Source organism: Azolla caroliniana, unplaced genomic scaffold, assembly GCF_043228905.1.
Source record: "Azolla caroliniana isolate FFs.n. ecotype wild unplaced genomic scaffold, voAzoCaro1.0.p SCAF_3, whole genome shotgun sequence".
Classification (NCBI taxonomy): Eukaryota; Viridiplantae; Streptophyta; class Polypodiopsida; order Salviniales; family Salviniaceae; genus Azolla; species Azolla caroliniana.
This window is the reverse complement of record NW_028230438.1, coordinates 6270041-6286528: the sequence shown is the minus strand read 5'-3', so window position 1 is coordinate 6286528 and position 16488 is coordinate 6270041. Positions and strand designations below refer to the sequence as shown.

Genomic DNA, 16488 nt, shown 5'->3' with positions numbered 1-16488 from the left:
TGACATTATTTATTCCGTGGAGCTAATTAACATTCAAACACTATCCGAGTTAATGTTTTAATACGGCTAAAACACTTGTAACTTTGTGACAATTAACCTACAGATTTCTGGTAATGAAGTAACTAACTTACTTGCATTTAGTGTCTTACACCATCTACAAACTGCAATAAGGACCTTCACGATTGTCAAAGAACCTAAAACAGAATATCGGCTTGTCGTATTTGTTTTGTAGGAAAAGGACCAAATTAGTTGTTGTATTTGTTCTCATAGAACAAATTAGTGGATTGGAACTTGTAAATAAAATAGACCATTGTTGCAATAGATGCTCTGAGCATTTCTGAAAAAAGCAATAAGTTGTAAATTGTAAGTAGGACTAGTGTTTTACCTTTGGAGAGTAAATCCTCAAGTGGTCGTACACAAACAAGAGTTTAGTAGAACATGGAAGAAGTATACTATATCTAAAACTTTCATCCAATCAATTTATTCCACGACAATAAATCCAAGATGACTTCAGGAATAACTACACACATACTGAAGTGTTGAAATAAGCGCAGAATTATAATTAAATACTCCATAAGATAGGAGAATTAAACAAAAAGACAAGATACAACGGTGAAGAGCATCATGGATTTGAAGTCATCATGTCTAAATATCTACATTTTTGAGCTACAAATCACTGGGAACAAAATGGCTATAAACATGTCGAGATAAAAAGAGGTACAAATAGATCCAGGGATCAAAACAGCTATAAATAAGATTAATATTCGACTTTTAAGTTCTCTCTTTCGTTTTCCGTATTATGTTTTTCCTCCTGGGAGGTATAAAAGTTAACCTTTGCATCGCCGCCTGTGTCGGTAATAAGCCGAGGTCCTCTTGGAATAAGTTTTACCACATCCATATGGACAGAGGAGTTGCCCATCTTCAGACATAACATGACTATTTTTCTTCTCTTCGGTATTATCATCATCACTACCCATTTCATCCATGCCAGTTCCTAGAAAAGAACAAAAAAGGAACACGATAAAGTGTTTACACCATGGCAGATTTGGTTATACCTCAAAACAATCAATCCAATCAAAGGAACAATAAAAGTAAGTGAGACATTAGCCAAGACAATAATGCATTGCATTATTAGCATTCAACCAAAATGCCTTAAATTTTGATTGTTGTTCAGCGAATGAGGTTCTAACGAACATCAATGGGAGATCTAAGTTAAGTTTGTGATCTTTGATCAAATACTGAATGTTAGCAATTATAAACAGTGACATGTTCCAGGTAGATAATGCCCCTACATATCTGATAAGGCCCATATAAGCGATTGCACCTTGACTGTCTGAATGCATACTTAATTGGAGTGAGTTCATTGAGATGACCTCCAAAGATGTAACAAAGAAATGATTACTATTTGTGGATGATAAATTGACAAATAGGTGGAATATAGGTTATAGGATGGGAAGTGAGATTGATGCTATTCAATGCTATGTAAGTGTTGCTTCAAAGCATTATCTCACTTCGCACATAGAATGAAATAGACAAATTCCAAAAACTCTTCTTATGTAGACAATTGAGGGTAAAATCTTCAACATCCTATCTTGTCATGCTATTCAATAGAAGTGCTCGGTCCACAAAGGTACTATTTGACATGCAAAAGAGTATGTCTGATCACAGATTGCCAAAACAAGCTTGGAACATAGGAAGCAGGGTACAAAAACTAACACTTCTCATCTAGCTAGGCACTTAACGATATGAAATAGTTTAAAAGATGGGAAATAAAAGATCTATTGGACACACACATGACAAATTGTTATTTATTATATAGTAATTAATGCCTCTTCAATGAACATGTCCTAGAAAAAAGGCCAAACTGGTCTATAAGACCATGTTACACTTTGACTAGGTTCGAGCATCAAAAATCAACAAAGAACTTGCCCAGCAATGAAACCCTCTAGAAAACCTTTGGAAACAAAGCTTATGTGAAATGAGGCACCAAAACGGGCCAAATATGTAGATATATAAAACGTAAAAGAATTATGAAGATGAAAGTATAAATATTTATACTTCTTGATTTTGGGACTCTCTCTCTCTATCCTTAATGTAGGGCTTCCCAAACCTCCTATCCTCTTAATTACTCTCTTTAGCATACTCTAATCTCTCCAAGTCTATTTAATCCTTGTAATATCTTCTTGATCTTAAGCAGATGCGTGTATGTTAGTAGTTGAGACATGCAAGATTTAGTGACATTCTTGTGCGATTTTTTGATGTTCTTTTTTGTATGCTTGATTCATGAATGATTAATTGTTTCGGATGGTAGAAGTGCTATAACTGGTGGATTCAATTAATTTTACTACATACACGGAATTAGTTTCACTATATGATAATTTGCCACAGGTCCAGCAGTATTTTCACAAAGATGCCGTTGCTGTGCGATACGAAGTTTGTACCATCCGCAGCAACTTTAAGTTTACAAGCCTATTTCTATATTAAAAGACTTTGTCTAAGGTTGAGGTTAAGAGTTATTAAGAGTGTTAGCCAAGGGAAAACTACGTAACTTGTTAGTAGACCGAAGAAGGATAGCACCTACCCTATTCTCGACAGCCATATAAAGCAAAGGAAACCATTAGCTTGTTGCACTGACCACGAGATAGATTGAACAAAAGATTATATCTTAAAATGTTGTCTTGCCTTTGAGAACTTCTACGTACTTAGAATTCTGCACTTAGACTGAAACTTCTACTAGAGAGAGAGATATTGTCTAAATAGATGAAAGACAGTTGTGAGAGATTGATTTTCACAACCCAAGTGCAACACTTTCTAGCCGAACTATTTGGCACATAGATTATTTTCCTAGGCTTTTAAAAGAAGCATTTGAGACTTCTTACTCTTAGCTCATGGACTTCTACCTGCAGAAGAATGGATGTCCATTGAGGCAGGTGACATTTTACTTTTTCCATATTATTTTATATATGTGGTCTTATTTCTTTTATAAAACACTAACTAGAAAGTACCTGCGTTTGGAGTCAGACTAGCAGTACTCAGAGTGTCTTTCTTTGATTTTGATTTAGGGCTTGGCACGAGTCTCCCTGAAAGAACGGTTATCCATCTCTTTGGGTGAACAGATTTTCTTGCTGTCTTCCGAAAGCTTGTGTTCAAGTTTTCTTTTTCTGCACTATCTGTGATATTTGAGCAAAGCCTATCCAGATCCAATCCCCCTTTATCATTGCCACCCTCAATGTAGGAAGTTTCTTCAGTTCCAGTTTCAGTACTGTGAAACTCAAACTCATCAAAGGCCTCTTGTTGAGGAGAACCAGTATCTTTAACGTTTGCATGATCTGTGCTAAGAGAAACATCAATATCCATATTTGCAAGGAGATTCTTCTTACTTTTGAGTCCTTTTTTACGCTTACCTTCCACAGAACTATCCTGATTTTTCCTCTTTGATGCATCCATATATGTATCCCCCTCTATCTCTTTGCCCCAACCTTCTTTCAATTCTTTTATTTCATTTTGATTCGTATGCTTTTCTGGTATACCTTCATGGATAGAACGTCCGTCTAACCCTTCCTCTATATCCTGATTCAATGAGGATTTCTTTTTGTGTTTTGTTTTCTTCTTTTTCTTCTTAGGAGCTGTATCTGTAGGAGTTTCACAATTCGCTTCCACATTTGAACAATTTTCTTTCTCCAAGTTCTCCTTGGCAACATGATTCGAAGATTTACTTTGTTTTCCAAGCAAGTTATCTTCGACCCTACACTCAACTTCGGCATCAAATTCCTTTGGTTGTTTCAACAAGTTCATTTTCCTTCTTTTACTTCTCGAGTATCCAATATCTCCAGATCTGACATCTGGATGACCATGGCTTATGGTATCCATCTTCAATGGGCTCTCTTCTTGCTTGCCATTATTTCCTTGCACATCATTATGTGAAGATGATTCTGCTTTAGCTTCTGTGCTCACAGCAGGAATTTCTTTAGAGTCCGGAGATGGTTTTGTTTGTTGTTCTTGCTGTTCAAGCATACGGTTACTGGACTTAGAACTATCACGCATTTGCGAGACTTTTCTCCTTTTCGCTTTCTTTTTCTTGGCAGAAACTTTGTCATCAATCATTGTCTGGTTCCTGTCTCCACATTCCAATTCTGTTATTTTTTCAATATTATTTGATTGCTCAAAAGTTGTGAAGCAAATCTTGGCATGGGGTTCTACTTCTTCATTTGCTAATAACTCGTTGGGATTGTTGCAGTTTTTAGAGTCTGTGTTTCCTCCAGACTTTACCAGAATAAATTCTTGACAATGACCTTCACCTTGTCTCTTCAAGTCCACATCTATCTTCTTTCTTTCTTCTGCAAAATCATCATTATCATGATGACTCTTCAGGTCCACATTAACCATATTTTTGTCTTCACTAAGTTCCTGCTTTTCTTCATAATCACTATCCTGACTTGCATCCATCAGAAATCCTTTAGCATTTTCCACTTGTTTATCTTCTTGTTGAAGATCAACAGCATGTTCACCTTGTGCATATATGTTTGTGTCAATCACATTCTGCTTTTCGCAATGTTTCTTATCATTTTCGGATGCTTCATCTGATTTAGCATCTGGCACAATACATACTTGTGGAAGATCTGCATGACACTTCATTGATTCATTGTCATCCATATCTTCATGGTTTTCTTCATTTAATGCGCTTAGGGTGTTCATTTCACTTTCTTGTGTCTCAGGAACAATATCAGCGGAAAGACTGGTTACAAGTAAAATACTGTGATCATTAAGTCGTATAGGATATTCTCTCGTCTTATCCCATTCACATCCCTTCATGATATTTTCAACAGAGGCCTCTTTAGTACCTGTTATTGCAAAAAAATTGTTAATATCTTCTGTTTAGAAACCACAATTTTAGATAGTACAAAAGGAAAATCTGTCATGACTCTTGTAAAGTTCTTCTCACTTAAAAATATAATCAATAATTACATCAATAATATCAAATAAGTACAACAAATTAAAATGGTTTTTCTGTGAATAATCCACAAAAGTAAGAGTTAATATAGCAGAGATGAATCGGTAAAGTGCACAAGATAAAAAACAAAACCCTATAACCTCTATATCGGAAACAGTGATACTGGATAAAAACATATCTTTGAATTAAAAGAATATATTTTTAACCAGTGCCAGCTTCTTAGAAAGGATTTCTAATAGAAAGATACATAAATTGTTATAAAACAGATTCCAATACCTTCTTCATTGCCTCTCACGAAATCTGAATCCTCTGGGCAAAGTACAACCTCTAATCCCGTTTTATTGGTGCCATTTTCAGAGTTTCTATCAGTCATATTCCTCTGCATGTTCAAAAACTCATCCTCGTTATTATTAGCATCAACAACCTCCTCTGCTGTCTTGCATGTTTCATCTTGTTCATCATTATCAGATACACTTTGATTTTCATTCTCTTTCAGAGCATTATGTGTATTAGAATGCACGATTTGGTGTTTTGTATCTGTGTCTGCATGATCTGTATTGGAAATATTTTTCAGCTCTCTTATTGTGCTAGCATTTATGGAATCTCCCATCCCTTTTGGTTCATGTCCACAATTAACATCCCTTACATTAAGATGAACAGGTTTTGCGCTAGACAATGCTCGTCTCTCATCTTTGCTTTGGTTACCCTCAAGTTGCAAATAAATATCATTCCTAACCGTATCATCTCCTGATTTAATGCAAGGCATTTCCATATTATCTACGATTAATTTCCCCCTATCATTTGTTGCAGTATACTCTTCCACATATTTCCGTTTTTCTGCTCGTAATCCATCTTTCTGGGAGCTTTTTTTTGACTTTTTACGTTTTCTTTTCTTTTCTAGCATTCTTCTCCCTGAATCAGATAACTGTGCTGAATCCAATTGGGAAGAAGGCTGTGGATGAAGGGCTTCCATTGAGAAAAAAGGAGAGTCTACATTTCCCTGAGGATCCACACATTTTTCAATAGAATTCAACCCATGGGATTTAGCAGTCTCAACTAGTGTTAAATCAACTCTATTAACATCACTTGGTAATTGCTGAACACTATGTTTGTTAGATGTTTGTCTCTCAATGCTCAAGTTCTCACACTGTACTGCTGCATCAAGAACTAGACACATATTTCTTGCTTCTCCATCTATGAAGTTTTCATGTTTATAATCATCTGAAACGTTTTTTGAGCGAGTTTGAGAAGCCTGTGCATAAACCTTGTTCCAGCTTCTCTTGAATAGTTGACCCACAAGTAAAGAATTTGTCACATGATATTCTTTGTGATTATATTCTACCTGCAATTAGAGATGAGAAAAGCCATTTGAATAGCAAACTCTTATATATAAGTACTATCAGAACTACTGTTCCTGAGAAATAAGATAGCATAAGTTTCTTACAATTAGAGAACCAACATTAACCAAACCAAGATCTGGAAAACATGCAATGTGCTCTTTTTGTATTAGACCTGAAAGACAAAGAAAAATAATCTTAGTAGACAATTCAGCTGTTAAATAGCAAATCAATGTAAGCATAAACATGCATAGTATCACTTGAAAAAGATGAATTAACTAATGACGACATTATTATCTATGTGCTTTTGTATCATGCATATCCACTAACATTTTGTTCATTTCAGAGTCTATAACGTAGTATCATTAATCCAGATATTCTAATCCTTTGTATTGTTCATTTTTTAATTTCTAAATATTACTTAGATGCAAATTTTGAGAAAAGAAGCATCCATCGAATTATTAAGGATGGTGCTTATAGTATGCACCATTTTCTTTGTGGCAAGTGCATACTTCGTTTACAATAAATTGAGAAACAGACATTTTCAGTGCTTGGACATCATGACCATCTGGACAACAGCCCCACCACCTTTGTTACTGACAAATAAAGCCATCAACACCCGACACCAAGGATGCTTCCTTCACTTTAGAGAACTCTTCATCTTGGATCAGCCTTGTGGGAGATCTTTCACAGATAGACATTTCAGTTCATCTAAGCTCAGAATATTAAGTGCATAGTTAAAAAGATCACCTGGTATTCTAGACAGTTTTACTAATTCAGTTATATTTTTTTGGGTTTTTTGTTCTCAAAGATGAGACAGCATTCTAATATTCAATCTCTCATTCAGTCTAATAGGCCATTTTGGCCTCTTAAAATATGTTAATGTATATGTCATTCTTCTCGAGCTACAATCTCTATCTACTAAAATTCCTCAGGGTTCCCTCTCAACCCCCAAGAGTTCTTCGTCTCCAAGAAACAATCTTTGAAGGTTTTATCAATGATGACTCTATTCTAGATATATCACATATATGGCCATTTTAAAGGCACTATAGTCTTGTTATAATCTGAAATGTGGAGTTTCTAGATTCAGGGGATTTGAATTCAGATTTATATAATGCTTGTATATTAAGAGATGGATATCTATTATATAAATATCTGCATAAATATATCTATACATATATGGACATATACATGTGTGTATGTCTTCCATAAAGACCAAATGTTTTGATGTTTCTTATTTCTTTGATGATGAAACTCCAAAACTCATTTGAATGGAATGTAATAAACCTTTTCTGCAACTAGAAAGTATAGGGTTACACACATGAAAATAAGGAGCTCCTGTCCATATGGTTTCAATTGCCTTTCTAATGGAAGTCATCCCGTTCACATCTCTCTCTAAGAGTGTTTATCCATCCACAAGGTATACCAAATTCCAGTGCTACATTTTTCTACATGTGGATTATGATCCATAACACTTCTTAATCTCGTTTTCTAGGTAGGTTATGCAATCATATGATGTATGGTCTATCCTTTTTTGTGCAAGCAACTTTGGGCTTCTGATCCAGCCGTCAGGGGAACTCGGGTATTTCTACCCATAGCCCAACCCATATGCTAATATACCTGAACAATAGAGGTTCACAAAAATCATCCATTCAGCATCTCAACATGTCAAAATATTGCACCTTGTGACCTGTAAAAGCGTTTACAGGTCAAGGTGGTCCTTTTGGGATTTTTTTCACCTGGGCCCCACTGGCCCGAGGGTGTCCCACATCTTGCCATTTCGAATAAATATCCATGTTTTGGTCTGTGAGAGTTTTGGATTGAAGTACATAAAAGCAAGTATATAAATAAATCATTGATAAATATAAGACAGTAGGCAACTAAATTGTATGCATGACAGGAAGAGGAATGCTGTTTTGTCTCCTTCAAGCATTAATGAGATTGCATAAAGGGCAGAAATGGTATTATCTTGGTTGATATTGTGATCTATCGTCCTAATATCTGATATCCTTAACCCTCATGAAATTTAGCTTTCATTGCACACTTTCTTACTCTAATTGCATATTCCTGCTACACTTATAGAAACAAAAATGGATATTTCTACAAAATTCTTTCGGTACAATACTACAAAAAATATTTCAATACATAAATTTTTACTTTCATTGTATACTATTTCTGTACAAAATGAATATAGCTACATAGAATTGTTAAATGACGCAACTTCCATGAAAATTACAGAATGCCAGATGCTTTTCTAGCTAAAAAATCATGGAAGTTTTCTTCTTTGATGTATACTCACACTACTCGTGTATTTTTTGCTATGGAAAATGAATATAGCTGCATGGAATTCTTGATATTATGACATCATACAAATTCCGTGAAATTTAAGAAAAGCCAATATTCTTCTAGCTAAACCATCATCAAGCCGCGCTTCATCTTATATTCTTCTCCTACTTCTACATTTTGTTATGGAAAATGCATATAAATACATGGAAATATTGGTATATGACCCAAAAAAACAAACATGCCTTATAAAGCCACAGCATCATAAACTTTGCTTTTGTTTAGGGTAAGATTAGGGGTCTAAACCATAAGAAAAACAAACCTCGAAGGTCAGAGACGGTGGAGTCCAGAGATGCAGGAAGTATGAACCTTGTGCCGAGGCTAGTATCCACAGCAATGATCCTGGAGTTCTTGGGGGCCATGGGGCCTACTCTGTTCTGCTCTGTTCCTGAGTCTCTCAGTAACTCCATATCAAAAATGCATTAAGTATAGAATGGAGTTTTGAGCATGGCCCTGCCTGCCATGAACTTGTTTTGTTTTGTTGGGGGTGGGAGGGAGGTGAATATCACCTTCTTTTTTCTCTTCACACTCTTGTGGACAAGTCTCGATTTCTCGAAGGACCCTTTCGGGGTCCATCTGTGTGTGTGTGTCTCCTGCCCGAACCAACCCGACAACACAATTGAGATACATACTCGTGCTCATTCGTTGTTGTTTTTTTGGGTCTTCGTCCCATCCAAGCATCGAATAGTTGATGAAAACCCTGTATATATATATGTATGTATGTATGTATGTATGTATGTATGTATGTATGTATGTTCGTCCCCATTGTTACACACCGCGATGGTGTCGACTGTGTTTTGTTAGTTCTGTTCTGGCTCCACAATTTTGCGTCGAATCATTCATTGTGGTGTTGTTCTAGAGTTTTAAGTGTTACATGAGTGAGTCTTAGGGATCCCTAAACCCATCTATCTCCCCAACTTTTATCAGGCCACCACATGTTGAGAAAGTAGATTTTGTTGGCACGAACAAGAATCGGCTACCTTCTCGAGTATGGGATAACATTGAGTGTGGTTGAGTTAATCCAACAGATGGTTTATCTATCAAGGATAACAAACAATTGATAAGTATAGAAACAAGTCAGTTCTTCATTACCAACCAATAGGATATATGTGCTCACGAAAGTGCACATGAGCTAGAGGTCATATTGTACCATTCCTTTCTTCTTGTATTTGGGCTTTTGTCCTTTGCTAATCATATAATTTGGTGACTGGTCTTGGTATCCCCATTGTTCCTCTACGTTGATCAACTATTTGTGCATTATCTCTATTTTCCACCCAATATTTAAAATAGCTTAGAAATGAGCACATGAGCTAAAGCTCATATCGTACCATTCCTTTCTTGTTATATTTGGGCTTTGTACTTTGCTAAGCATATAATTTGGTCTTCGTATTCCCCATTGTTTGACTACGTTGATAAACTATTTGTGCATTATTTCTATTTTCCACCCAATATTTAAAATAACATTAGTGTGGTAGAGAGTTTGTGGTTTCATTAAGAGTTCTAGAGGAAAAGGTTTTGACCTTAGTTGTGAAAACGACTAGATAAGGTTTCAAAGAGTCTCACTAAAGCGGTGCTCATTGCTTTAACAAAGTGGCGTTGGAAGTGGAACAATCAACAACATAAGGTTAGTTCCATGAGACAAACTACATGCTAGAATTTCCAAGCCAGTCACTACTTTGAATGCTCCTAGTTCATGGACATTGTGCTTGGATGCTAGGCGGATCAGGTGGGAATTGTACATCTCAAGAACCTACTAATCTCAATCCCAAATGTGATAGATGTGCAAGCATGGACAAGAGGAAATGTGGGTTCACTAGGGAAGATACAAGCAATTGATTTAGATCTAAAATTAAATGCCTTGGCCACAACATCAATCACTAAAGTGACCAACCTCACATTTGAGTTTCGGACACTATTCATCCAAGAAAAGTTATCGGATGAGATTCATCCTTAGATGAGTATGGAACATTAAGTGTGTGCACATATTTCTTTAACATGATTGAAAACTGTAAGATCAACTTACTGACTGATTACAAAACCTTACTCTGCCCCAATATATCTGTATCCTTCCCTTAAATATGACCATAGTATTGCCACAAAAGAGTAAGCATAAAAAGAAACATTAAGTGTGTACACATATTTCTTTAACATGATTGAAAACTGTAAGATCAACTTACTGACTGATTACAAAACCTTACTCTGCCCCAATATATCTGTATCCTTCCCTTAAATATGACCATAGTATTGCCCCAAAAGAGTAAGTACTGTCCATCGGTTACAAACAACAATGATACATACATAATATACCCAAGAGTTATCCCAGAGTGTAGAAGCAAAGATGGAACATAAATCGCGCTACTAAGTAGTAAGCAATAGGATGCAAAACCGATATTGTTAAGGATAAAGGAAGCCAATTCGCGGTTCCAACATTTCATAATCTGTGGTTCTAATTCCAACTATCGAACTTTATTCCTTTCATCAAAAAATGCTCCACAAATCCATTTCCTTTTTTATCGCACTTGAATTATACCCGCAGCCATTAGCTTCTGAAGTTTCGACATTACCATTGGATTCTTTGTATGCTCTTGTGCGGCACGAGGGTTCTCTTGGAAATCAGTCAAAACCTGTCCGGAAAAAACAGAACTTATAATTAGCAGATAGCTAGCTCAAGTTGCCCAATGCCACGTACCTTATAGAAATGTTCATTACATATAAACAATGGTAAAAAAGGGATTGAAAAAAATCCTTCACTAGTTGGCCTAAGATCTTTTCATGCAAGCAATGTTTCAATCTGGGGATTTTGCTCCTCTTATAGCCTCTCAGAATCCAGAATATCTTGATTGGCCTTATAACTAAAAGCCATGTGATTTGGGCCATATACATATATTCACAATAAAATGCAAATAGGTTGATCATTGAATTTTGAGTTCTAGCTCCATCTTATGGATCAAGAGCTAAGTAAAAGCCATGCGATGTGGGCCATTTATATTCACAATAAAATGCAAATAGGTTAATCATTAAATTTTGATCTCTATCTCACCCTATGTTTTTGCATGTTCAGTCAAAAGGAAATTAGGAGAAAACGCAAATAGGTTAATCATTGAATTTTGAGCTCTCTCACCCTATTTTTTTGCATGTTCAGTCAAAAAGGAAATTTCAGATAAGTCATGATTTTGGAAGAGGTGAAGAAACAGGACAAAAGGAAAACCAAAACGATAAGAATGCAAAGATGTGTGCAATATGTTTCATCTTAAAACTATAGTGCGACTTCCTATCTACTTACTATATTTCATATTTCAATTTCTCATTCAAGACCAATATCAAGCAAAGCAGATGGCACACCATGGCCTTCCTACTTCATGTTGACATTTCCTATTTAGCAACAGTACTAAAGGTCAGCCGTTTGGGCTTAGAATCTCTCTTTATCTCTTCGTCTCTAAAATCAGGAATAATGTTAACTGGGTGGAGTCTCAAGGATCAAGATAAATGAAGAAACTTATAAAGGAGATTAATCTTTTAAGTAAAAAAAATCATATCTTTGAGCATCAATCAGATTGCATAAAACCATATATTATCTATACCTGGCGCATGACAGGATCAGATAGTATACTCTGTATCTCTGGATCTTGCATAGCTTTTGCCTGATGTATATAAATATTAGAGGTTGGTTAATAAACAAACAGAGAGCACATAAGAACCAAAACTTATCATATAATGGTACAGCATTCACCTGTCTTTCCTTCAATTCATCTTCACTGACAGCTCCTCTATTGGCTGCATCAATTTGTCCAATGCATCTACACAAAGACATGATTCAACAGTGAGGAATGCCACATTACAGTGTTCAAATTGTCAGCAAGTGATATTTCAATGTATATAACTCACTTTCGGACACCTTCAAGCAGTTCCTGATTATTCTCATCATGTTTGAGACCAGCCTGTAGAACCTCAGCAAAGGGAAACATGAAACCTTGTCAGAAAAGAGGCCTTGTAAACATCATAAACTTATTTGTAAAGAACTGAAAAAAGAAATTTGCCATGCCTGGTATGTCTCTAAAGCTTTGTGGTATTCCTTCATGAAGAATTGTATAGCTCCTTTGCGGGCATAACCCCTCACAAAAGTTGGATCGATCTCAAGACTTTTATTGGCATCTTTCAACCCCTCTGGCAAAGCTCCAAGTTTTGTATAGCAGGCAGCTCGATTGCTATAAACCTGCAAAATTTAAGCACATTTTACCAACTTACAGAGGTTGATGTGAAATTCACCTACTTACATTAACTGACAACTCCAAGAGGAGCTCACGTATACAAGGCAATGGCAAAATTAATGAAAAACCACACTACGGGTTTTCTAAGCTTCACATTTTCGTAATCAAAACTTTGTTTTTTCTTCACTTTATCAGGTTTAATATATAACCTTGGGATCATTGGGATTCCTCTTGATAGCTTCTGTGTAATGCTTTACTGCTTCTGGATATTTATGTTCCTTAAAGAGCTCATTCCCTGTGAATCACAGTGGAAAATATCACTTTCCTCAACTGCCACATTACACAAATAAAAACGTTTACACTATATATATTAATAGTGGAGATCTACCTAGCTCCCGCTCTTTTTCAGCAATTTCTGGATCAAAGTATTCCTTCTGTTCAAGCTCCTTTTTAGCTCTCTCTGCTTCATTTAGTTTCTTCAGGGTGTCAGGGTTTCTGTGCTCAGTAAGAGCCTTGTTGAATGCTTCAATAGCCAAATCATAATCTGTTGAGCATTTTGCCATCTTCACATAAGCAGTTCCCTTCCTTGTTAGCGCTTTTGCAATCATCTTGTAGTCTGAATGCAATTCTCGACCCCTTTCTACTGCCTTATCACAATCAGCAATGCAATCTGCATACTAAACATACAAGCAGAAATTCATTATGCTTGGATTCGGGGAAAACAAGACACGTTACCACCCATAGCAGTAGTCTGCAATGAATACAATACCCATAGGAAAGATATACTAACCTTCCCCATTTCAAGGTAAACAGCTGCCCTGTTTGTAATGTAGGAAATATCTTCATCATCCAATTCAATGGCCTTCGTGTAATGCTGAATTGCAGTCTCAAAGTCCTTTTTCTTATATGCAGCATTCCCAGCATCCTTCTCTCTCAAAGCCTCAGATCTTTGACCCGATACTTCCTTCCCATTTTCCGAAACCTCCATGGGTTCAGGCTCTGATGGTTTCTTTGATTCAGATGAAGAATAACTCGATGAAGTGTTGGTAGGAGCTTTTGGTTTTTCATTCACACCACTACCAAACTGCCCACCATGAGTTTCTTTATCTTCTTTTGAGGCAGCAGAAATATTAATACCTAGAAGAACACCCAGAACTTGCATCATTCTTTGATCCTGCAAATACAAATTGAGATGCCCAGGATTCTTCTGGACATCCTGAAGCATCTGAACAAAATCTGGTTGCTGAAGAAATCCTCTCGTCACTGGATCTTGAGAAAGTTTAACCCATACATCTGGTCGAGAAAAAATATCACCAAAAGGAGAAGCAGCACCAGGATAACTACGAGGTTTTGCCTTGGCAGTTTGTGCATCAGATAGACCTGATTTGAGGGATTCGTTATTGGGTTCATACTCTAATCCCTTACTATATGCTTTTACTGCTTCATCATGCTTTCCAAGTCCAATATATGCTGCACCGAGTCTACTGTATCCTTTTGCCCAGTCAGGTTTCAATTCAACTGTTTTCTGAGCATCATCCAATGCCTCTTTATACTTGTGAAGTGATGCATATGATGCTGAACGATTGGAATATAGAACATGGTTTGAAGGAGCTAATGTTATCGCTTCAGAAAAATGTTTGATAGCTTCTTCAAATTGCCCGGCTGAAAATGCTGTATTTCCTTTTGCCTTGGCTTCATCAGCCATTACTTAATGGTAATATTTTAAAAACCCTGTCAAGTTGATCCTACAACTAGAAAGGGTTAGCCATCACTTCTTTACTTCAATAAATGAACCCTAATTTTCAATATGAAATATCAGTAATGAAACTTTCATAGCAAAGGTGACAGATTTCAAAAACTCCAATTATGACATAGTCGTCACCTCAAATTACCTCAACAGATGTTAGACCAATTGGTTAAATTTTGAAATTTCAATAGCAAACAGCATGAAAAATGAGATTTTTATTTCAAGGGTGAAAGACTTCAAAAATTCCTAAGCTTGTGTGACAAATACAAAAAGCAGACAAATTTCGGAACTTCACTCAATAGTAATGTGACATTTGAAAAAAAATCACAAAATAAAATAAATCCTCAAAATTAGCTAGGAATTCAAAAAAGAAGAAGAAATTCGGTAGTAGATATGACAAATTACATCATTACATGTCTCAAATGATCGTATGAAATTTCTGTAACAAATGTGGAACTGAAAATATCACAGAAATTGGAACAAATTCGATTCTTTTTGTAGAGACTGTATCAAGAAAAGAAACGTAAAAAACCAGAGAGCGGATGTGAGGAATCAAAAACAGATGTGAGCAATTGCTTACAAACATAGCCCAGGGCTTAGCACTACCCCATTTCCAATAATCGAATGTTAGCACCTTGGAGCCCAAACCTTATCGAAAGTGAAAACAAAATGGAGTCTCCAGCATAATACGGTGTGCATGATGATCTCCATAGTTCCAAGAAATGCATTTTACATCGTCTTTTCTCACAGGGAATTCCAAAAGACAAGTAATGGAAAGTATAACTTTACACCCAAAGACGCTACTGATAAACAATTTCAGCATGTTTCGAGCTCCTATCTACTTTGGAGAGAAAATCCAAGGAGAATAATTTCTATTAACGTATCAACAAAGAAGAAGAAGACAAGAGCGATACATACAGATTAATGGAGCACCATAGCTCGAGATCAGAAGAAGGAAGAAGGAAGGAATACAAAGACGGAGACTCACTTGAAAAAGGATAATTTGCGTCTTCTTTTAGCTTCTTCGTACGGCGATGGCGATCAATAACGTGATCGAATAACAGAATGGAGATGAAGATGAAGAAGAAGAAGAAGAAGAAGAAGAGACTTTGGCGATGTTTCCAGAACCTTCTAGCGTCTGCCGTCGTCATCCTCTTCCGTGCGTGTTCACACTTGTCCGCCCAAAAGGTGGCGTGTTTTTTTTTTTCTCTACATTCTTATGCACAACATAAATGATTAAAACTTAAAAAAGTTCTTTGTCTCTTGGGCATCACGTTAACTCGGGGGTCAGTATCTATCCCAGGAGTCTCCATTGTCCGGAAGCCCATCCGGCTTTACAATATTTTACCAGAATGTCCGTGTTCACTCTGTATGAGCTTCACCTGACCCCTGCCATTGCCTACCTTGATAACCTTCTAGATAAGTATTGCCTAGTCGAATTCTCGGAAAGACATTTTACCATATCATCTCTCTCTCCAAGCACGAGCTTAACCTTAAGATATCTCCTTTACTTGATCTCGAGTGTTCGATGTCGTAGAGTGTTCATTGAACACCAAGGGACTCATAATGGGGTCCGTGAACGTGTGGTTGTACGTCTATGAGAATGTCCTTTAGCTTATTCCCTAGCCTACGTATCTAACTACTTGACAACCAAAACACGAGAAATCTTCTACCCCAACCAAATCGTGACTACCATCCTCACTAAGTAGTTGAGTCGGGCAATAGTTCCCAATCGCCAACCCAAGTACAACCCATATAAATAACTATCAAAATTGACAAAAAATAGGCTCCTATGTTGGTTGATGTCGACCGACGAGACGACCATAATTTTTGAACTATGACAAGCAAAGAAACAACCACAAGAATCATTGGGAATACCAAGGATGTATACAGACGGATGAC

At 36.5% G+C, this 16488-nt stretch overlaps 2 protein-coding genes across 2 annotated transcripts; both read right to left on the bottom strand.

The window, feature by feature from the left end:
- Nucleotides 1-532: 532 nt before the first annotated feature.
- On the bottom strand, nt 533-9048 carry LOC147866038 (uncharacterized). Its single transcript, XM_087316408.1, has 5 exons — nt 8894-9048; nt 6396-6463; nt 5228-6293; nt 3006-4841; nt 533-994 (listed from the first exon to the last, which is right to left on the bottom strand). The coding sequence occupies exons 1-5, from the start codon at nt 9039-9041 to the stop codon at nt 828-830; spliced, it is 3285 nt and encodes a 1094-aa protein (XP_087172534.1). The 5' UTR covers nt 9042-9048; the 3' UTR covers nt 533-827.
- A 1705-nt stretch (nt 9049-10753) lies between these two features.
- Nucleotides 10754-14584, bottom strand: LOC147866037 (hsp70-Hsp90 organizing protein 3-like). Its single transcript, XM_087316407.1, has 8 exons — nt 13630-14584; nt 13228-13516; nt 13049-13134; nt 12674-12844; nt 12517-12569; nt 12362-12428; nt 12213-12272; nt 10754-11255 (listed from the first exon to the last, which is right to left on the bottom strand). The coding sequence occupies exons 1-8, from the start codon at nt 14542-14544 to the stop codon at nt 11142-11144; spliced, it is 1755 nt and encodes a 584-aa protein (XP_087172533.1). The 5' UTR covers nt 14545-14584; the 3' UTR covers nt 10754-11141.
- Nucleotides 14585-16488: the final 1904 nt, after the last annotated feature.

What these genes read in the sequence shown, in the direction of transcription:
- LOC147866038 (XM_087316408.1), bottom strand. Translation starts at nt 9,041, where the DNA reads ATGGAGTTACTGAGAGACTCAGGAACAGAGCAGAACAGAGTAGGCCCC. An exon ending in CACCGTCTCTGACCTTCGAG is followed by an intron (nt 6,464 to 8,893) that starts GTTTGTTTTTCT and finishes TTTGTCTTTCAG; the next exon opens with GTCTAATACAAAAAGAGCAC. An exon ending in TTAATGTTGGTTCTCTAATT is followed by an intron (nt 6,294 to 6,395) that starts GTAAGAAACTTA and finishes CTCTAATTGCAG; the next exon opens with GTAGAATATAATCACAAAGA.
- LOC147866037 (XM_087316407.1), bottom strand. Translation starts at nt 14,544, where the DNA reads ATGGCTGATGAAGCCAAGGCAAAAGGAAATACAGCATTTTCAGCCGGG. An exon ending in GGAATCCCAATGATCCCAAG is followed by an intron (nt 12,845 to 13,048) that starts GTTATATATTAA and finishes TAAATTTTGCAG; the next exon opens with GTTTATAGCAATCGAGCTGC. An exon ending in ATGAATTGAAGGAAAGACAG is followed by an intron (nt 12,273 to 12,361) that starts GTGAATGCTGTA and finishes TATATACATCAG; the next exon opens with GCAAAAGCTATGCAAGATCC.